This window comes from Psittacula echo (genome assembly GCF_963264785.1).
Source record: "Psittacula echo genome assembly, chromosome: 3".
Taxonomy (NCBI): Eukaryota; Metazoa; Chordata; class Aves; order Psittaciformes; family Psittacidae; genus Psittacula; species Psittacula echo.
In genome coordinates, this window is record NC_137736.1 from 64422803 (window position 1) to 64444967 (window position 22165).

Consider the following 22165-nt stretch of genomic DNA (forward strand, 5'->3'; position numbering starts at 1 on the left):
GGTCCGCCACATGGGTTTCCCAAGCAGCAGGGGTTGCACCGGTACCATGTAAGGTTCCTGTCTTGCACTCTGGGTTCAATTCCTGCTGATGACAAGAAATCATCTTAATTTTTCAGCCTGGGAACCCATACTTTTTCTCATTAACTTAGGCCCATGTGAGGAAGCTCCACACACTGCTACAGAAGCTCTTTCATCTTTGCGTGAATCAGAGATGCAAATCCTCAGCTCTTTTTCAAAAATACACTGTTTTAGTGAGGATTTTGCATGTGTGTGTACGTGGAGACAGTAAGATATTTGGGGTGCTGCTTTTTTGATGTGAATTACCTGTCAGTGATATCCTAGAGTTATTTATAATCTGTCTGCTCACAATGCTTCCAGTTTGTGAGTTCCCTACTCTGCCTGTTCACATGTGGGTAAAAATCAAGATGTTTGATTTAAAATCAACCTCTACAGAGTTTTAATGCCAAGTAGCAACATAAGGAGATAGAAGCATTTAGTGATGGTATGATGGGTGCTTTATCCTCAAGCAAAAAAGCTATTACACCTTAAATGTAATATTCTTAACTGTGCATGGCAAATGAACAGGGCTTCTCTGACAAAGCGGTTACAGTCTAATGTTTGGATCACAGAGATCCAGAGGTCTTTTTCAAAGGGGAGGGAGCAAAGCTATTCTTTTGAAAGCCATTCATTTCAAAAGTAGTAAGAAGTAGAAAGCAGAGCCAGTTATGTAAAGACCTCTTCCAGTTTCTCTTTCCTCTCTGCAAACCTTCCTCTCTTTAAACCACGACACCTCTTCTTGTAATGATGAAGACAACAGCCCCGTTGGGCTTCCTGCCTCCCAGGTCCTCAGTGCTAACTGCATCATGGTGACTCAGATTGCACAGAAAACAGACTTTCTGGTCCCTCATCCCCACCTCATCCCTTCTGTGACCTGCAGTGGTATTTAATGAACAGGGAGCCAAAATGTACTGTAGGCTGGGGCAGGAGTTCTGGTGCTTTTGCTCAGTGCCATTTAGTGGAGTCTGTCAGACAAGCAGGACATTGGCATGTTCTGCCCGGGAGTTTGTACATTGTCTCACTTGCTGCAGAGGGAGTGCCACTGCTCCGATGAACAATTTGCTTTTGCTGGTGTGTAAAGCCATTTTCAGTCACCATTTTGACCCTTAATGAAAGGAAATCTCATTGACCTGGAACCAAGACAGGCGCAGAGTGGACTACAACTGTTCCCAGCTTCCTGTCCTTGAAGCCTCCAGTTTATTTTCTGGCATCAGGCTGCGAATTGTACTTCACACAACTAAGCAGCAAGTTACAGATCTTAATGTGCTGCACATATTTGGCATGTGCCCAGCCTGTAGCGCGTTCAGGTCAAGGATCATGGAATCAGCTTGCTTACTCTTACTGCGATTTGCTGGTTAAGTATGCTGCCGTCCACAATCATTTAATATTTTAAATATCCTGACGTAACCTCACATCCTTTTACTCTTCCCTCCTTGTAAATAAAAGAAAAAAAGTAGTCTTTGAAGCACTTTTGAAGTAAAAATGACAAGAGATGAACATGGAATGAGTATGTGAAACAACCACTCGTCCCCAAAATCTGAGATACTTTTGGCACTGTGGGACAAACTGTAGGACATAAGTCTAATCAATTTTCCCTTGACGTCAAACAAGCACATGGAAAAGCTGGTCCTTCAAAAGTCAGCAAGAATGACCCCCCAGTACTGCCCCTTGCTGAAGGAATGGTGGAGGGAAGGAAGGAAAGGCACAATTTGGAATCCCTTCCTCTTCTCCATAACTCAGTACCTTCAACTATGAAGTTGTGAGGCCTGTTTACTCGTTTTAGGACGGTTTACTTTCATTCTACAGTTTTGTACCTACAAATGTAATTAGTTGCAGGAACCTAAAAGACCTTTGCTCAGTTACATCTTCTTCCACTACACTTCTGCAGCTCAGCTACATACTACGCACTGGTTTACACTGAAAGGCAATTGCTACCTTTGGTATTTTTGATCACTTCGTCCAAAATTTGCTTAATTTGGTGCATATTTCTGATTTGTGTCTATAAACCAATGGGATCTAATCCTACAGGTTCAGATTTACATCTGGAAATCTCTGTACCAAGATTATTTTAAAGTCAAAAGGGAGCCTAGAGTTGGCCACGCTGAGAGTATAAGTAGTTCATATAACGTTGTTTTAATGTTTCCTGAATTATTTTTCCTGTCTTTTTTTTTTTTTGTTATGTTCTGTAAGACCTCACTGTGATAGCTGAGATCAGATGGCAAAAAGCCATGAGTTCTGAAGAAAATGAAACTTGCTTTATGCAACTCATTACTTAAATCTGCCTTAAATGCTACATGCAGTGCCAGAAGAAGGGAAGGTGGAAAATGTGACTGTTAAAAGGATTTCTGGGCTCACCCAAATCAATGTTTGATGTCTATGCCAGGCAACTTACTGGAAACTATAATAAAGAATAGAATTAGTAAAATGAATACATATTGGAGAAGATTCAGCATTACGTATCGAGTAGGACGCCATGTTTTGCAAGCCCATTAGAGTTTCAAGAAGTAATCTTTTTTTCTTGGTTTTTTTTAATATAGATAAGATGGTTCTGATAATATGACATACCTGGATTACAGAAAGCTTCTGACCTGGTCTTCCACCATAGGCTCTCAAAGTGTATTCATGGGGAATGAAAGGAAAAGGATAAAACAAATGTCTGAAAGAAAGGAAACTCATCACTAGATCACACAATAAAGCTGTCCCCAGAACCCACAAAAAATTTCTGCTGTTCAACATCTTCAGAAATTTTAAGGAGAAGCTGAATACCATGAGGACAGGTGGCAGATAATACGAAGTCTGGATGAACAGCCAAATCCTACACTGGCAATTGAGCATTTCAGAAGACTTTTAGTAAAAATAAATACTTTTCTGTTGGCTTAGTGAACTAAATTAACTTGATGAGAGGTCACATCAACTTTCTTATGCCATTAAAGCTTTCTTGACAAACGTATAGATTTGGTGTTACTGGAGTTACCTGTCACACCCACCACAGGGCAGTACAGATAACAGGGGTAGCAACGGGCGGTCTACATGCAGCTCTGACCATACAGGGCTGGGTAACAGCTAACAGGGTTTCCACATTGGATGTGTCCTGTGTAACTACACACGGACAAGGGATGGTAAAGGATGGCTTGCAACATATTAGTGTAAACTACATCCATATCTTTCCAGAGGATTTTACCCTAAAATACTGGAATAAACTGAAAATTATTTGTGAAAAATATATGTATTGGGGTGTAGGGAGAATCACTGAATGGTTTGGGCTGGAAGGGACTGTAAAGATCACCTAGTTCCAACCCCCGTGCCACAAGGAGAGACACCTTCCACTAGACCAGGTTGCTTAAAGCCCCATCCTGGGGGTCTTTCCAGGGATAGGGCAGCCACAACTTCTCTGGGCAACCTGTGCCAGTGACTCACCACCCTCATAGCAAAGAATTTCTTACTAATGTCTAATCTAAATCTCTCCTCTGTCATTTTAGATCCATTCCCCCCTGTCCTGTCACTACATGCCCATGTAAAAAGTCCCTCTCCAGATTTCTCGTAGGTCCCCTTTAGGTACTGGAAGGCTGCTCTAAGGTCTCCCCGGAGACTTCTCGTCTCCAGGATGAACAACCCCAACTCTCTCAGCCTGGCCCAAGCTTCTCCCGTAAGGCAGCACTGGGTTGGGTTTAGTGCCAGCTTCCCCCTCTGTAGCGAGGAGCCCTGCAGTACAGGAGACAGCCGCCTTCCCGCCAGCTCCCTGGGGCGGCTGCCCGCCCATCAGCCCCGCTGCTAGCGTTCCGCCCCGCAGCTCAGCACGGCCTTTCCCGGGGGCCGGGCAGGTACGCGGGGCCGCGCTTCCCTGCCGCGAGGTGTGTCCCTGGGTGGCGGTGACTTGGCGAGCGAGTGGGTAGGACGGGCGAGCGGCTCCCCGGCTCCCCTGCTGGGCTCCCCGGCGCAGCGCTCCCGCAGTAGCAGCGCGCTCCCCAGCCGCGCCGCCGCCCGCCCGACCTGGTCGGCTCCGCTCCGCTCCTCCAGCGCCCGGCCCAGCCCGGCTCGGCTCGGCCCGGCCCGGCCCCAGCCGCCGCCGCACCATGCCGCATCCCTCGGCGCCCCTCGGGGCGGCCCTCCTGCTCGTCCTGCTGGCGGCGGACTCCTCGCAGAGTGAGTACCGCGGGAGGGGGTGGGAACCGTCCCTGCGGCACACGCCGCATCCCGAGCATCCCCCACCGCCGTGTGTGTGAGAGAGCTGGCTGGGGAGGTGCTGGGGCTGCGGTGTGTGTGCGTTGAGGGGGGGATGAACAGCTTCACGGTTGCGGCGGGCGGGAAGGCGGCGGCGGTAGCAGCAGGGAACGCCGGTGCCGCGGCGGCGTCGCCAGCGTGAGGGGCCGGAGCGACACCGCAGCGACCCCCGGGCGGGAGAGGGGTGTGCTTGCTACCCCCTGCGGAGCGGTTTGGTGTGCGGGGACGGGGGTAACAAAGCGGCCGGGCAGGCTCAGCTGTTCACCGCTGCCTCTCCTCTCCTCCTGCTCCTCTCCTCCTTTTCGTCCTCCTCATCCTCCGCACACCGCCGGCGACCGGCGGCCCAGCCGTGCTGCTGCGCGCCCCGGAGGCTGCACAGTTCCTGAGGCAGAGGCAGCGGCGAGCCTACCAGATCTTCGAGGAGACCAAGCAAGGGCACCTGGAGAGGGAGTGCGTGGAGGAGCACTGCAGCAAGGAGGAGGCCCGCGAGGTGTTTGAGAACGACCCTGAGACGGTAAGGACGCAGAGCCGCCGCGAAGATTGGGGTGGGTTGTCCGCTCTGGCCTCCCTCCCACCATCGATCCTTCCATGCCTCGATCCTTCTATCCCTCCATTAGTCCATCCTTCCATCCATCTGTGGCTGGGTGCCAGCTGCCTGCACAGCTGGCGAAGCCATTGGGAGGAGGAGGAGGAAGAAAAGGAGAAGAAGGAGGAACTGGAACCATTAGGTGAATGACTGGAAGTCATCCAGCATAACTAGCACCCAGCCTGTGCGAGGGCTGTGTCAGTTCTGTCTGGTTAGGGTTGAAAATGCTTCCATGAGAATGGTCTGGGTGAGCAGCCCAGCCTGGCACCTGCTGTATGACTGCTCTCTCTGGAGAGTGGAAGGTGCCTGTTCACCCATGGTGTGAATCCATGCAGCAAGACCAGTGCAACATAATGCCATGGCTTCTCTGTCTGGACACCTCACCATCCCTCTTTCCTTAAGCCTCCCATCTCAGCTGTATTTAAAATCCCCTTAATGTTGTGGCATATGTCAGAATAGGGGTTTCTCAGAAGTATGTCATAAACACACTGTAATCCTTTTGGGCCATATTCAGCTTGGTCAGCATTTTGGAATCAGTAGGTTCATGACATACCACTGCAACAGCAGGAGAGCACATGTACAAGAACGTGGTTTTGCTGCACTTCTAATGCTAAGCGTGAACTCACATTTACAGCATGCACACTGGACACAGAGCTGACTTTTTCCAGCCTTCTCCAGGCTGACTTTCACTTCAGTCTTCCTTTCACTTCGGGCAGCATGTGGTTGCATTTGTATTGCTTAATTAATTGCTTAATTGCTTACTCTTCCAATTATTTTACACCTCCTCTCTACAGTGTTTTGGATAGGCTGTTCTCGTTGCAGAGATTATCTGGCATTGATTTAGCAGTGGATTTTCTTGGTGTTCAAACTGAAGCTTGGTATTGCACAGCATGTTCCTATTAACAGTATGATGCTCTAGGGAGAAGATAGGACAGAGTTTGTGAGTGCGTGTGTACACAGAGACACACCACAGGCAAGGGAGGGACTGAGGAGATGTTTTATGCTTCAGTCAGACAAGTCTTGACATGTGTGCTTTGTTAGCAGGCTCAGTGCTGGATATACAGAGCAGTAGCTTGCCATCACAAGGCAGTAGTAAGCACAGCAAAAACATTGTGATGCTGGCTTTTGTTTTTGACAATCTTTAATTTAGAGCTTAATACAGAACACTTGCCCAGGCAGTGTTTAATGGTACACCTCTTATGTGGACGTGTGCATCTGCATGCAGCAGTGTTTGCTTTTGTCCTCTAAAACTGAGCTAATACAGAGTATGGATAACTGTAATGTGGTGAGAATAGCTGGCACAGCAATTTCCATAATTCATGTTCAGTAACATAACTTTAAGCTCAGTATAAATATTCACCATATAGTAGCGGATGCAGGAAAAAATACCCCAAATATGATTTTGTATTAGTCTGGAAAAAAGGTGATCTGAGGTCACTGGTTTTTCTAACAAGCTTCTGGCCACGAAAGCAGCCAAAGGCAATGCATGGATAAATCAGTTTAGAGGGTGGTAGACTCTGTAAATGTGTCAGGAGTCTTTAGCAATATTAAGTACTTATTTTGTATATTGGAAAAAATATATAACTCTCCTACTGTAATGAAAGTAGTGAATTCACTTTGGTTTACATTTTTTTAATGTGTAATATAAATTGTCTAAGAAGATCCAGTCATGCATTTAAGCATGCTTTGCAGGACAATGCAAACTTTCTGTTGTTGCAAATGCTTTTGATTTTTTTGGGTGCATTTGTTTTGTTACTACTGCTAGGTCTCTTTCTAGTTCTGAAGACCTCTAAAGAAATATCACTAAGGCTAGATGAGCTTCTAGTGTCTGTTCCCCCTTGCTTATTTTACATGCGCTTCTGCACCATAGTACTGTATTTTATAATACTTTTAGGTCTGCAGTGACATAAGAGCCTACCTTTTCTGAGACACAAACCTCCCAAGAGCTGTGAGCATGCTTGTTACGTGCAGTATGTCCTACTCCTTGCTGTTACTTTGCTTCAGTTTGACTGAGAAGCAAGTGTGCTGCCTATTACGGGGTTTTACGGCCCTTCCTATCCATTCTGCAATCAGTATGCGGCATGAAGGCAGCAGCTGCTGTTCAGTAGTAATTTTCTAATGCACGGTGGCAGAGTTCACGTATGTAGGCTGTTATCACTCCACACACTGGAAGTATCCAGTGCTTTGTAAGGCTTAGATGGCTGCTCCTCTGGCAGCATCTGTGGATTTGAGTATTAATACACGCCTGAGGTAATGGAAGTGTTTCTTATATGCTAGGAAGATACCCTGCTGTCATTTCACTTATGCTGTATGGATACAACCAGGATGTTGTATCCTGGTGACTGACAGAAGAAGGAAGCTAGCTGAGACAAACTTGACTCAGGAAAGATGAAAACTGTTGATAAACAATGTCTTGCAGTTTGAGGAATTACAGTTACTGCAGTCACGCTTCAGCATATTGTCAGGCTGCAGCTGGTCCATGCCGGTAAAGAGAGGAGTTTTTATTGACCAGGAGTGATTCCGTGTAGTTTAGGAAGGCTGAAACTTTTGTTTCTGCCTGCTGAACCTGGTCACATGGGGTAACTACTTAGGTCATAGCAGAAACTGCTACAGCTACTTTTTGCACAGCGCTGAGCTCTGTGGATAACCTTGTAGTAGGCAAGCTATGAGGAACACATCAGTGCACTGCTCATCTGTGCTGCTGTTATCTCCCAGGTTTTATGCTTTAAAGCATAAAGTGAGCATGAATGTAGGCATTTGGATGTTTCCTGTCCTATGGAAGCAATGGTCTTGCAGCCTTGACAACTGAAGGTTAATTTGAGATTCATTAATAGCTTGCTGTTTCTCTGACCTGAAGAAAGGCTTGCCATATGAGCACAAGTATTGTTTCTTTTCCCTGTCCCCCCATTAAGTGATCTAATGTAAAGGAAATGTGTGAGTCTTCTTAAAAACCTTGCCATTCTTAACTCTCCTGTGGTTGTGTGAAGAGAATTTGAAGGCCTAATTTCAAGACCTGTAACTTAAAGATGTGATAGGAAAGTGCATTAACTGATTCAATCAGACAGATGAAGAAAGGCTGACACGTAGCTTGTGATGCATATATATACACACACATATATATATATTATTTATATCTCATAATACCCTTTTTGCATGCCTTCCATTGTTTCAGTGATCAGCTTTCCAAAGCAACATCTGCAGGCACTCAGCAGGAGATACACGTTCTCTGAAACCTGAATGTGGGTGTTGCCACATGTGTGATTACTTACATCAACTGCTAAGAATAGTGTATTATGCAGGGCTAAGTAGCCATTCATTTGCAGGCCAGTGCAGCTTTTGTCTTTTATGTTACGGAAAATATAAATATCAGCTCAGGCAGACTGGAGGAAGGAAGATCAATTGAAACATTTTTAGATTATTTTCTTTTTTTTTAGGGGGCAGAACAAAACTCAGTCTGTGCCATTTGTATGACTATACATGGTAAAAACAAGTGTGAGCCTGGGTTAATGAGTCCTGCAGCCTGTCTATCTTTTTCATGACGTTGATTATAACATCCTTAGATATTACAGCAGAATTCTGGGATGGTTCCTGTTTTGCTAGATTGAGGTACCAAACAAACATGAAAAAATAATACATTGTGAACAAATAAGGATGGAAAACATGTTCATGGGAGGTATGAGGACTGTTTCTAAATGTGATCTATTATAAAGATATGCTAGGTGTGATAGATGAGGTGAAGTTGCAAAATATCTTTGCGATAGAGATAAGAATGTTATCTTACTTGAAATGTTGATGGGGCCTTATAAAAAGCAGTACTACAGAAATATTTAACCTTGGTATGCAGTCAAGGTATTACAGCTTATTAACTGACTGATAAACTGCCCTGGAATTTCACTGACCTGTTCTAAAAATGTGGTCATCCAAGGGGCAGAAGGGAGCGTAGTTAATGGTGTTCTTGGAAACGCTGATTTCGCTGAAGAGTAAATACAGCAAAATGGGCAAGCATTTTCTCTGTTTTGAAAGGCTCAGCATAGGGAAGGTGTTCAAATGCAGCCTCTTGTAATTTGGTATCACAGTATTATCAGTACAGCATTTGTCACTGCACATCTTGCTTGCTGTTGTTGTTGAAGAATTACTGGTCTTCTTGCAGGTCACCATTAGATTTGCCATGCTGAATGCTTTGAAAGGTGTTAGACTCACCAGAAAAATCTGACGTAGGTCAGCCTGGCTGCCTGTGTTTACTGTTTATGGATTTGTCCCTCAATAGAGTACCTTGGAAAGCGAGCTGGTTTTCATATGCGTGCAGAATGAACATCTGATTGACAGGCAGGGACATGAAAAGTTCTCATGGTTCTTGAGGGACTTGCATCCAAACTGCTGTTAAAATCTATGGCTATACATAAAATACTGGCAAAGAATCACAGAGTAACATTAAGGGGACCGAAGAGGTCTCTAGTCCACCCATCTAGTCCAGTTTCCCACTTAATGGCAAGAGCTGCAGTGAGACCAGACAAGGCTTTTTAGGGCTTTTTGCAGTCATGTCTTGAAAATTACTGATCCTAACAAAGCATCCAGCAGTGTCAGCATTCTTTCTGCTAGGCTGGGTAAGGGACAAGCCGAAATGCAGATGAAACAATGTACAGGGTGTGATAATGGTCAGTTTGGTTGGTTTTCATAATGTTAGTAGTTCATTGGTTTTATTTCTTTATTTGTTCCACTATGTGACATGGTCATGATAACACAGATGAGCTGCATGCGTAGACTAGAGTCATCCAAACTTTGATCTTTTAGGAAGGGTGCTTGGCAGACAATATTTAGGTCTTATTTCTAAGAATAGCAAGGTAAATACACACTTGTAAATACTAATGAGAAAAGTATGAAGGCATGTAGGGGGAGGAGAGGAGTTACCGGGAATGTTAAGGAGTGTAAAATTTCTTGGAGTAATTTAGTGAATGTTGTGTAGTCTAGACATGAAAAATACTGATACCATCTTTAAATACAGATGTCATCATCCCTGTATAGAATATTCCTCTCTAGAACCAGGCAAAAATCTGGTTTTATTTGTTGTGAAAATTCTTCTCAATATGCTGACTTGTTATGGTGTTTTGGAAGTGTGGAAGAAGGGCTAGATTTATAGCTGGTATAAATTGATGTATCTTTTCTTGTTGGTGCAGAATTCATCTGAGAGAGGGAAGAAGTTGCTGGAAAACTCTTTGCTGGTGCTTTAGCCTGCTTGGACTCAATGTATGGAAGAATGGATTCCCAGGCACAGTGGTACCTACTTAATAGATTATGAAAAAGAAAATATGGGGAGATTAGACTTTTGCCCAGGAATGTATTGCAGGAGAGAAGAAGGAAGCAGAAAAATTTGAGTGTCCAGATATACTCCATAGTGCCATCCCAGCTCTCTGCTGGGATGAGGTCTGCGTGTCGACCAGGTGTTCTCCATTCCCTTTCTTTCTTCTCCCTGTAGTTTCTTATAAAGGAAACACAGGATGGGAGGGCATTGTACCAAAACCCAGTGGGTTTAACTGATCTGGAAGGCAAACAGGTTGGGACTGCAGAGCAGGATGTATGTATCTACTTGGCAGTACAGACACAGCATTTGTGGTGACGGGGTTCAGTAGCAGGAGGGTGACAAACATATTCCTGCCTGCTTTAGAAAGCATTTATTAGCGAAATGCTGCTTTATCAAAAGTTATTGAGAACGGTGAACAAAGCTTACTGTTTGTAAAAGCAGACGCAGCTCCTTTAACTTTGCTGGACTCGTGCCTACCTGATCTTCATCTGTTTCCACTCATGTGCGTTAAGCCCAGAAGTTCAGAATAGACCTGGGACACCGCATCATGAAAGTGCTATCTGCTAACCCCCTTGTGCATTAGGAGGGAAGGAGTAAGAGAAAAGTGGCTAATATTACATTGAGGAGCTGTTTAAGACAGAATGGAAAAAGATGCAAGGAATGGTAAACTGAAGCAGGGGTATTATACAGCTTTGGGTCAAGAATATAATATATATTTATAATATAAATATATTTATAATATAAATAATGGAAAAACAGATGAAGTTAAGGTAAGACAGTTTTTTTGGAGGAATGCAGCTGCCTAAGAATCAGGTAAGAGAACTGAGGAGAGGGTTTACTTCTCTTCCACTCACATTACTTATCAGGCTTTGATTTCACATTTGGAAACTTAGCTGATGTAGTTGGAGTAAGCAATTCTCTTGCCTATTCTGTTCATCCTTACTGCACAGCAATTTGTGCTACTGCATGGACCACTGTGAGTAACCGATCTAAAGAAGAGTAGTCTGGAGAGAAAAATTCTCAAGTCAATGAACAACCAAGCCTTGGAGAACTTCACTGAAGTTTTTCAGCAAGTCTCCCTTCTGTATCTCTGTCTTCACCACTGTTTTGTTAGGACCTGCTGTCCTAGAGGCTTTCCACATGTGCACATGACTGTGGGGAAGTTTCCTTATTTATTGTTTTGGGTTTTCTTCCTGTTCTTTTCAGTGACACCTAGAGGAAGAGCACAGTTGGAAAGTAAGGAGGATATTCAGGGAGAGGGACAAGTGCTGGTATTGTCTTCACTCTGCACACCTGCCAGGACAAAAGGGTGCATAAGTGAAGAAGTAAAAGGAGAATGGGTCATGCTTGCACTATACAAAATCTTGTGCATCTGGAGAGCTACCACGTTTGGCTGATTCCTGAAACACGGGGTCCTGGTTCACTTCCAGAAGACATTTAGGACAGGAACAGATGAGCAAAAGTTACTTAGTTATAAAATAATGAATAGGGAATTATGAGATCAGATTCTGTCACAAGGGTCTAGCGTTGTCTCAGATGTCACCTCCCTATACCTTGCTTGCCTGTCCCCTCTGAGGCCAAATCCAGCAATTCCTTAAAGTGGATGAGGGCTGTTAGCGTGAGTTGCAACCTCTGCAGCTAAGCAGAATCTAAAGAAACATTTAAGGAAATAACATAAGGTTGCCGAAAGGGGAAAAATGCAGTATTTCTTCATTTCCCTGGATAAAATGTCAGAGCCTATAAGAGCGATCACAAATGTTTAAATCATGTTGGATAGGATATCTAATCTGTTCTGTTTTAAATATGGCTTAAATAAGTGCAGAATAATGACACCATATAGGATGTTGAAGGGCCTTTTACTTATCCTGTTTTGCTTAATTTGGCTGAAGTTTCTAAGTGAGTCTTAGTTTAACCACACAAAAATATTGTAACTATTGCTGTAAATAAGGATTCAAACAAGCAACGCTGAGGGAAGATCTGTTACTAAACTGAGATCTTCTTTTCAAATTGCACATTAATACAGCTGGAGGGAAAGTAGCCTTTCCAACCCTAACTATTCTATGATTCTATGCTTCTATAATTCTGAAGCAGTGGAGGAAACCTCAAGGCATTTGGGATTGGATTGCATGAAGAATAACTTAAAAGCACATACAAGCAACTCATTGGAATGACTCTATAAATTATTTTTGTTGGAATATTTGGAACCAGTTGGACCTTAGAACCAGTTACATCCATTTCACATCGTTACTGTGCAATCAAACCTCAGGCCACATATACAAATCATCTCTCTGCCCCTCCTATGTCTTTACAAATGTAAAGTATCTGTGGTTTTGTTGGCTGGGACATGCAGGAACTTTTTTTTCTTATTTTTTCCTTTCATTACTTTTTTTCCTGTGATTGTGCATTCTAATCATTGGTGGTTTTTTAATTATTGCAGAGCAACATCTGCTGAAGTGGCACCTCAGTAAGCTGTTGGGAAATAGTCCTACCCCTCAGAACAGGGTAAGGGAAGCTGTGACAATAGATGCTTTTTTATCGAGCTTTCAGGATTCTGCAGAGATGCTTACTCTCTATGAAATGGGTGATGGTGGAGAGGGTGGTCTTGAATGCTTCTTGTCTGGAAAGATGGTGGAAGGGGCAGTCTCAGTCTTTGTGCACCAGAATAGCTGGACAGCATGGACACTTTGCAAACGGACACAAAATCTGAAAGCTACCCTAAGCAGCTATAACTTTGGTAGTAAGAGATGAGACTTTGAGGGTGCTTTTGTAGTGTACCATGACCTGCTTGCTTCTTTAAAGCCTCACTTGCCAAATTGTGCAGAGAAGTTCTCTCAGCGCCTTGCATGGAGAGGACAGATGGGGCCAAAGCAAAATAGGAAGCAATCTGACCTGGCTGAGTGTAGGTATCCTCACAATGAGAAGGAAAGCTTGTTCAAGCAACATGGCATTGATTTGAGCATAACTTCTAGAACTATAGGTTCTACCTACATAATCATCTGAATTGCAGGACTGCTTAATTACATTGTAAGGGAGGAAGGCCTCGTTAGTCAGGATCAGGTTTGCCATGCATCAAAAGCCTAGGGCTGAGTTTCAAAAAATGCAGAGAGCTTTTGAGCATTACTGAGATTTGTATTCTCAGGTTATAACGGTTAAACAGCTGTCAAACAGTATGTTATAGCAAATTATGGTTGGTAGTGGCTGTTTCTTTGCAAGGACAGTGCAGGACTGCGGTGTGGAAACACGAAGTACATTTATAAACAAGGAGGTCTGGCCATGCCCAAGACAAACATTCAGTCCTGAAGGAAGGAGGAAAAGGGAGAGTCATTATGTGGAAATAAGAAAAGGGCATGATGTGGGAGTTGTTGCTGCTCTCTAAGAGGTAACTAGGTAACTAAGAAAATGCTTTTTAAAAATTACCAGTGCTAACACAAGTCTGGGAGATCCTCCAGTGTCACAGAATCACAGGGTGGTTGAGGTTGGCAGGCACCTCTGGAGGCTGTCTGGTTCAACACCCCTCCTCAAGTAGGGCCACTAAGAGCCCATTGCCAAGGAACATGAGCTGTCCTTCTGTAAACTACGCCTTTTATGTGCTGCCACTACAGCTCGAGCATGATCTTGATTAGGTTCAGTGCTGATCAGGCTTACCTGACCTAGTCCTTAGGCAAAACAGACAGAAGCGGTTGGCAGGCCCTTTTGGCTGAGTTTTCCAATGTTGTCAATTACTTTAAGTCACAGTAAGTACATTTTCCTGGTGTAGACAGGGTCATTGTTATGTTTTCAGAAGGTCTATTTTTATACAGTGAGTCATGTTAACGCCTGCTCTGATTTGTTGTTCTTCCATCTTCTTTAAAAATGAAGCAGGACTAAAGCATATTCAGTATAATTTCACAAACTTCTGGCTTTTGCTTCTAAGAGAAGGTTTGGCCATGGAGTTGAAAACAGATGGTGAGCCCTGTCACTCTATAGGTTTCCTTTGCCAGGGAAGCTGATATAGGTACTTCTGTTCCTTCAACTTCACAGCTGTCTTAGGAATCGTTACCTTCACGTTGCTGTTCTCCTCAGTTGTTTCAGTGCAGGGTATTGTGGGGGTAGCTCCACACAAACTGTTCTTCACTATTTCACTGCAACCATTAATATTTGGAAGAAAAAACAAATCTAAAAATGAACATCCTGGAGTTTTAGGGGTGTTTGGGTTGGGTTTTTTTTTTGAGGATATTTTTAAATTCCTGCTCTCTTGTGATTTTAGACATTCATATTAAGTGTTGCATGGCTTTTATAAAGGTAGGAACAAATTCTGGATGTAGGTGGGAGAGGAACTTCTTAACCCCATGGAGAAGTGTTTGGTGTCACTCTACCCTGGAATAAAAGCATGGACTCTTAGGTTTTGCGCTTCAGTTGTGGAAACCACTAATTGTGTTTAATGCATTGAAAGCCTTGCTTCTAGCATGTAGATGTGTTTGTGTGAAAGGGGCACAGGCAGTAGGGCTTAAATCTTTCCTGACAAAGCACAGCTCTGTCACCTAGACAGCAACAGAAGGGTCCTTGAAGTGAGCTGAAATAAGCAAGTCATCACCTGCCTGGGGGGACTGGCATAGTGCTGTACTTTCCACTTCACTGAAGTGCAAGGTATTGTCTTCCTCTTGCATGGGCTAGGACATTGCTGCTGGACAGATTGGATAGAAAGCTTGATGAGGTCAGTGTCTGTACAGCAGCTTATACAGAGGATGTTTATGTCCAACATGTATTTGTTTATAGCTTTTTATTTAAAAAGCCCATTGCTTCTGCTTTTATTTTAAGCACTAATTAGGAAAGCAAATCTGAAGAGGAAGGGCTGACAACATTTAAATGTTGACTTTTTTACCAGAGTCCAAGCTGAAAATTTAACTTACTATAATTCTGTGGTGATTTATTTTGCTTCATCTTCAGCCTGAATGGAAATACATTGTCATTATATTTCTAGATGCCTGTTGTAAGGAAAACTAATTATGGAGTAAGCTGAAAAGTTAATCAAACAAGAATGAGTGATGGTAGAACCTGTGATGATGTTACTTTATTTTAGAATGGTATTATCAGCAGGAACCTGGAGAAGTGCTTCTGATAAGCAAGTAGATTTGGGTTAAATTTCTATTAATAGCCTCCTGTTTAAATCACTTGCCTCTGTTATGTATCTTGTGAAATGAAGCTTATGGTGGTACAGTGTTTTGGAATTTCACTCTTCTGCTGCTCAACTGTCTTTGAATCAATATACAGTCAGTTTGCATTTGGAAGGTTATTTGTGCAATGAAAATAACTAGTTACCATAATATTTCATTCAAAAGTAAACTCTGTACAACTTTTCTAGGACTCAACTCATTCATCAGAGGTCAAGTGAAAAATGAAGTTTTATGCCTTTGCCATCACTGACTTGAAGCAATTAGGCTGGTGGCCATGAATATGAAAGCTCCTATTTCTTGTCAGTGCAGAAAAAGTTGTTCTTGCCAGTGTCTGGATTATCCTGTTGGTGGTTAAACACATCTGCGCATTTTTGTGTCGTAAATTGAATAAAGAGGAAATAATAAGAAACATGTTTGGAATATTTCATCACATGCCGCTATCTTTTTCTCCTTGAGTACTGGCTGAAGTTCAGTTTGTGGTTGTAGCACAGCTGGGCACTCATCTGAGTACTTGGACTGCTTAGATTTACATTTATTTTGACTGTATTTTTTTTTTACTTGTCTTTTCCAAAACCAAACCTTAAAAATAAAAGAGGAAGAGGAGCTCATAATGAGGTCTGAGCTCCTCACTCGGTTTGTTAACCCAAAGAGATACTACAAAGCTTAACCCCAGAAGTTGCCAAGCCTGTTACTCTCATATCAGAACTGAAAATCAGAGTAAGTGTAAACTACTTCTTTCTTGATGCTTTCATGATTTAGGCTGAATATTTACATGGTGCATTTCAGTAACTGGAGCATATTTGCCAGAAGCAATTGCTTTTTCTGGTGAACAACAGCAATGCAATTGATTGCATTAGACAAACTGGGTCAAATTGAATCACGGTGTGTGCCTGTCTCTGTTGTGTGTACATGCCTGTATATATGCATAAGCTTATCCAAACATCTGTAATAAGAGGAGAAGATAAAATAGTTTCTTATCTTGCACATGGTATAGACCAAATTAATTTTGTAGAATGCAGGGTATTTACTGTCCCAGTCTCAGCGCAGATAGTGGTATATGAAATTTCCTCATGTTGTAGGAAAGAGAATTATGCTTCCACAATTAGCTGAGAAATGGTTCATTTTAAGAAAAAAAAGCAGAAACACTGATAGAATCCATAAGTTGTCCCTCACTGCATGCCCCAACAACAATTTTAACAGCACTTGAACTAGTGTTTATGCATTACAAGATCTGGTATGAAGTGAAGTTGGAAAGAAATGCTCTTTCCTAGCCATGAATTTTTGTATTATTTTTAAGAATGTGGTTTAACGATCAGCTCAGGGCAGTCTCCCACCCTTCCATACAGCACGGCTGCATTTCCCTGCAGTTGTTCTGTGTTGGTGCAAGCAATCATGCCACTGGCAAGGCCTTACCAAGCTGAATATTTTTCTAACATGCAAAGTTAGATCCACATCACAGCAGCAAACTGTTGCTCTCCTTGTACAGATACGCTTTGTTGACACAAGGTAAGGAAGAGTAATACTTATACCATGTACTTATACCATGTGCTGTGAGAGGAGTGGGAACGCCTTTTTCAGTCTAGTTTGAGATTAATGAAGTCAGGTCTCCCCTCACTTGCAGATTTCCATTATTCCCTGATGTGAGCAGACCGTCTGTCTCCATGATGTGATGGAGTGGGCAGTATAGCAATGGGTGCTGCTAGAGTTGTAGGATGCTTGTTGTAAGAGCAAACGGTACCGTTTATTTTAGTGGTTGCGGTGTTAGGATGCTGCGTGTGCTCTGCATCAGCAGAGGGCCTCCGAGGAGGCACTGAGTGACTAAGTTTACTTTCCCTCTGTGGTTTTGTCTCTAGATTCCTCTTTCTTCCCCTACCTTATGCCATCATCAGCATTGTTACCTCTTGGATAGTGGGCAAGTGGCTTCATGCTCTGCCACTTACTAGGTCAGCCATTGTCAAAAAAATACGTGGAGGCTGGAGCTAGTGTTTCTTTCCTTTTCAAAAGACAAAATGCATATGTGATACTGTGCTACTTCTGGCTCTGAATAAAAAGAAATTGTTGGTGTTTTGACCTTGTTAAACGACTACAACGCGAAGACCACCAAACTAACAGCAGCTCTTAAATAGGTGTGATGATAAAAGCAAATATTATTAAACAAATCTTTATTTTTGTTTTGTTTTTCCTCCTACAGGAATATTTTTACCCGAAATACTTGGGTGAGTTGGAGCTTTCACTTGCACTTTGTGGCAGTGCTGCTATCTGGTGCCTAACACTGGAGCTTGTCACAGCTGAAGTCTCTGCTAAGGAAAGTGATGGAAATCTGATTGCAATAAACATGATTTGATAATTTTTAAGATAGACTGTAAGTTCCTTATGTGATTTTGAGGTGTGTTCTACTTATGTATAGATTTGCATACAGAGATCCTTATGTGTTTTCTTCATGTTAAAATGTTGATGTTGCATTTATATCTGTAGCTTGCAGCATTAGTAAATAATTATAGCTCTTCTATCTTCCCTCTTTAACTCAGCTATTAACTAATCTCCTTATCTTAAAAATAAAAACATGCCTTTACTTATTAAACCATTGGCTTACTCTATTGACTGTATCATAGTCATGGCACCATACTGGTTTTTATTTGCATTTAATAGGTAGTACTTAAGATCACAAATGCTGACAGTTTGAGAAAATTCCATGTGCTTTTTAGATTTTTTAAGAGATTTAGTTGGTCAAATTTGATGAGCTACTAACATGCTTTTAGAATCATAGTAGCATCTGGTTAAGTGATCATCCTTTTCAGATGGCTTATAACTCTACTGTACACCTGAGCTGAAATATTTTAGTGAACTTGAGAATTTTAAGGCATCTGGGAGATAATAAAATTGCATCGATTTTGCATCCATCCTTCAAATCCTTGCTAAATGAATCAGCAGGTCAGGTATCATTTGACATGCTTTGAACAGCTGCCATGTCATCATTATAATAATAACAATTTCATTTTCTGTTCTTCAGCTTGTATTCAGAAATATGGGTCGCCGTATACAAGGAGTCCTGATTTTCTTACATGCGTTCATAGTAAGCACTTTTGTTTTGTATATTGTAGTTAAATATTCTCTCATTCTACCTGAAGGAGTGGGATCATCTCAGTCATCTCCATTTCTGATAGTATTTTAGTACTGGTCTTCCTATTCTGCAGGCATGAGACTCCATTTCACTTTTCCTATTTGAGCAGCAAAAAAAGATCCTTTCCTTTTTATAATCTGTCGCCACTACACTGCTGTGTTTCAGCGCTTTGGTATTTCATGATGTGCAACATTTCTTTACCACTAATTTCCCAAGGTCTGAATAAACTGAGAAGCAAGAGGGATAAGAAATAGGCTTTACCACAACGTTATACACTATGCTTGGCCTTTCATTGTCTTTCCTCTTAAATAGTACCCCAGTTATAGGAACCTTAATAGCTTACCCCTGTTAACGAACCTTAAAAAAATCTTTAAATCAAACACAGGCTTTTGTCAGGCTTCTTTACAAGGATGTTGGTTTCAGGCATCACGTGACTGTGCTTTAAACACTGCAACCTTTACAAATTCAAATCAATTTGGAAGTCAAACTGTTATTTGTAGAGAAGAAAGTGGTATATTTGTTCGCCACTAACACTAGAGATCAGAATGTAGCGAACACTTCTAATACCTTCCCAGTTCCCTCTTGAAGCTTAGCAGTGCTAAAGGTATAAAGCTGCATAAATGTTCTAAAAATGTTCTGGGAGCAGGTTGGTTCACATGGGGAGAAAATCACATGTGTGTTCATTTATTTTCATTTTTACTCGTGTGGTTCAGTCTTTATTGTGAACAAGCTTGATTAGTCATGTCTTCATAGCAGTGATGCCAAAGCAGCATCAGGATTTAGTCGACCTCTCATGTTTATAAACTCCATTACAGCAGTTTCTGAAGAGTGAATTCCAAGATTGGTAAGTGGCACGTGAAGACTTGCCCTCATATAATGCAGCCATATCACTTACAGATGTTTGAGTCCTCTGAACTGAGAATTCTAAGACCTACAGTAGTCATGTCAGCTGCGGTATGCCAGGTAGTTCAAAGTGGAACGTGAGGCTGAATGCTTCCTTTTGTTCATGTGTGTGGCGCAGTGAAGAGGCAGGAGTTTCTGCTGAAAATGACAGTATCGGCTGGGAACACTTGTTCCAAACAGCTAATCAGTGTTTTAGAAATGTAAGTCTAAATGATAGTGATGAAAAAATAAAAACTAAATAATTGTTTTTAGGGATTTTTGCCCTTTGCAGATTCAGTGCTTTGGAAATAAAATTATAATATTTTCTCTCATGAAAGTATTAAAATGGCTGAGTTTTGGCTAGCCATTGTCAATTCACGGGAGAAGTAATGGAGAAGGAGCCTGAGACACACTTGGAAGAATGACAGGCTTTGTGCTTGGCCAGTTCCAATGTGCCTCTTAATTCTTCACAGATGATGCCAAAAGTGTCTTTAGCTCTGTGAGGCTGTGCCCACAAGACACATTTAAATTTTGTCTGTTAATAGCCTTTCTCCTCTCAAAATAGGGTAGTGGAAGGCTCTTTTAATCTGGCATTGCAAAGACATTGCACAACCTAAGGGCTGGATGGTGATCAACTAGACTAGTTTATACTAGAAATAGGATAGGAATTTTAACTGTGACAATAATTAGATAGCTTAGCAGAGTATTTGAGGATTCTCAGTTTCATAAGAGCTTTAGATCAGGGTTACGGGTAGGATTCAGCTCTGGATTCAGAGAGGTAGATGCAGGTGTTTCCAGCATGGGTGCCTACATGAGCAGTATTCCCATCACAATCAGTGGAGAGTTAGGCTAGAGGGATTCCATTGACCAAACTGTGTCTGCTCTGGGAAGGGCTGAATCATTCTATGGACTTCGTTTGTTGTACTGACCAGATCTCTACTTACTGCAATGAGAATTTACAACAACTGCTTTGCAGATAGATGCTTACCTTACGCACAGGTACCTGTACTTTCGTCTGCAGATCTGCAAGGATGTCAGCCAGGAATTAAGGATTTGTCTGGAAAATTCCACAGATTTTTTTTTTAAAATGAAGCTGCATGTGACCTTAAAAAGCACAAGGAGGTTTTTGTTAGGTCATGGGTATCTGCTTTTTAATAGTGAGTGCCATAATCTTCACAACCTATCATTTTCCTGACGAAGTTTTAATTTGCGCTATTTTGTGAATATCGAAAAGTAAATTGGCAGCACAGAGTAACGAACTGGAAGCAGCAGGCTGTGTACTTAGGTAAAGCCTTGTTTCCATAGACTTCAAAATTGGAACTGGTAGTTCTATGCTCTGCACTTGCGAGCTATATATGTGCTATGAGAAATGGCTGGAAACACATTAAAAGGTCATGCTCTTCATTACTTTTAAAATCTGTCACGTAAATGAATGGAAACAAAAGCTCCATTTTCTCTTGTGATGATTTAAATCAGGAGCACCTTCTGTGAAGCTGGCAGAATTACACAGCTATGAAGCCCAGGAGAGTATAAGCTTTGCCTCATGTTCTCAAGTTCTCATGGTAAGAGGAGCAAACTACTGGCACAGTGGTGTTGTGATAGAAATGTCTGAGGTTGTTTCTGCCATTCACCATGAATTGCGATAGAGTGGTATTCAGCTGGGCAGCATTACTTCCATCTGGCTCTGCAAGGCACATCAGAATCCAGTTTGAGAGAAAGAATCAGAAGCTTGAGGATATACCAGATAAGTCATGCATAACCCTATTGACTTGTTTTGCTTATCAAGTGACTTTGAAAACACTGCCATATCTGGGAGGCTTAGATTGTGCTGCTTCCGGACTTGGCTTACTATACCTAAACCATTCTGTTTACTGTATACAAATTTTGGTCTGTCTAGGAAAAGAAAGATGCTGATTAGAGCTTAATCTGCCTTAACCTGCCCTCTCCTTCCCTGACTTCTCCACCTCCAGCAGTGTATTGTCTGGGCAGTGATTTATTGGGAGGTATTCTGGCAGGTGTATGTTCAGACAGCCCATGTAGCTGTGTTTTCTTTTGTGTGGCCTGGCCTCTTTTTTGTCAGGACAAGGGTATTCCCTTATCCCTCCTTTAGCTGTCTCTGCCAAGCACTATCCCTGGGTGTTCTGCAGATAGGTGGGTAGGTAAATTTGGACAGGTGACATCCATTTGTTGAACAGTTACTTGATAATTTGATATTTGTTCCTCCAGTCCTCCCCAAAGTATGGTGATTAACCTCTTGCTGCTTTTCTGTGGAGAAAATCCAGTGTGCTTTCTGTAAACTGGATTAGTGGTTTGCTATTCTTATGCTGTTAACACATTGGTCTTTCTTTCTTTATTCTCATTCTATGCAATAAAAAAAGCCTAAATTGGACAGCTCTGACAAAAATTTCAGGTATAAACCTTTGCTAGCCACAAATCTATCAGCCCTGGTAAGATCCTCAGTTGAACTACTGGGAGTAATTTAAAAGCAAACTCATCCTTCCTTGAGTACTTATTTCTTTAGTTGCTACGTGCTTTGTATTTTCTCCAAAGTAGGGAGTGTGAAATTAACTTTCTTAAAAATAAGCTACTTTGAGTTGCTTCTTTCAGGGTGGGCCCTTCAGATACAGGGTGGTAGCTCATTCCCTTTTGCAATGAAATGAATTCCACTGCCTGTGCTCTACAAAATCCCTGGCACAACTTGTTAAGCATGTGAGCACTAAGAATTAGCTTCTAGTTTCGCCAGGTGTGAGTATTTCTGGTAGTGATTCCCCATTACTGTTTAAGCTTCCTGACTTTTAATGAGAGTGAAACACCTAGTTGTTAGTAACTCCAATGTATTGTTCTCA

General features: G+C 42.2%; 1 protein-coding gene across 1 annotated transcript in view; it reads left to right on the forward strand.

Moving 5' to 3' along the window:
• Positions 1-4130: 4130 nt before the first annotated feature.
• Positions 4131-22165, forward strand: part of GAS6 (growth arrest specific 6) — a gene marked incomplete at both ends in the record, with an annotated part of 38438 nt that continues 20403 nt past the window's right edge. Inside the window, 4 exons of the mRNA XM_080613210.1 lie at positions 4131-4200; positions 4626-4792; positions 17508-17532; positions 18327-18389. Coding sequence (XP_080469336.1) covers positions 4131-4200; positions 4626-4792; positions 17508-17532; positions 18327-18389 — 325 coding nt within the window. The remainder of the gene's footprint in view (positions 4201-4625; positions 4793-17507; positions 17533-18326; positions 18390-22165) is intronic.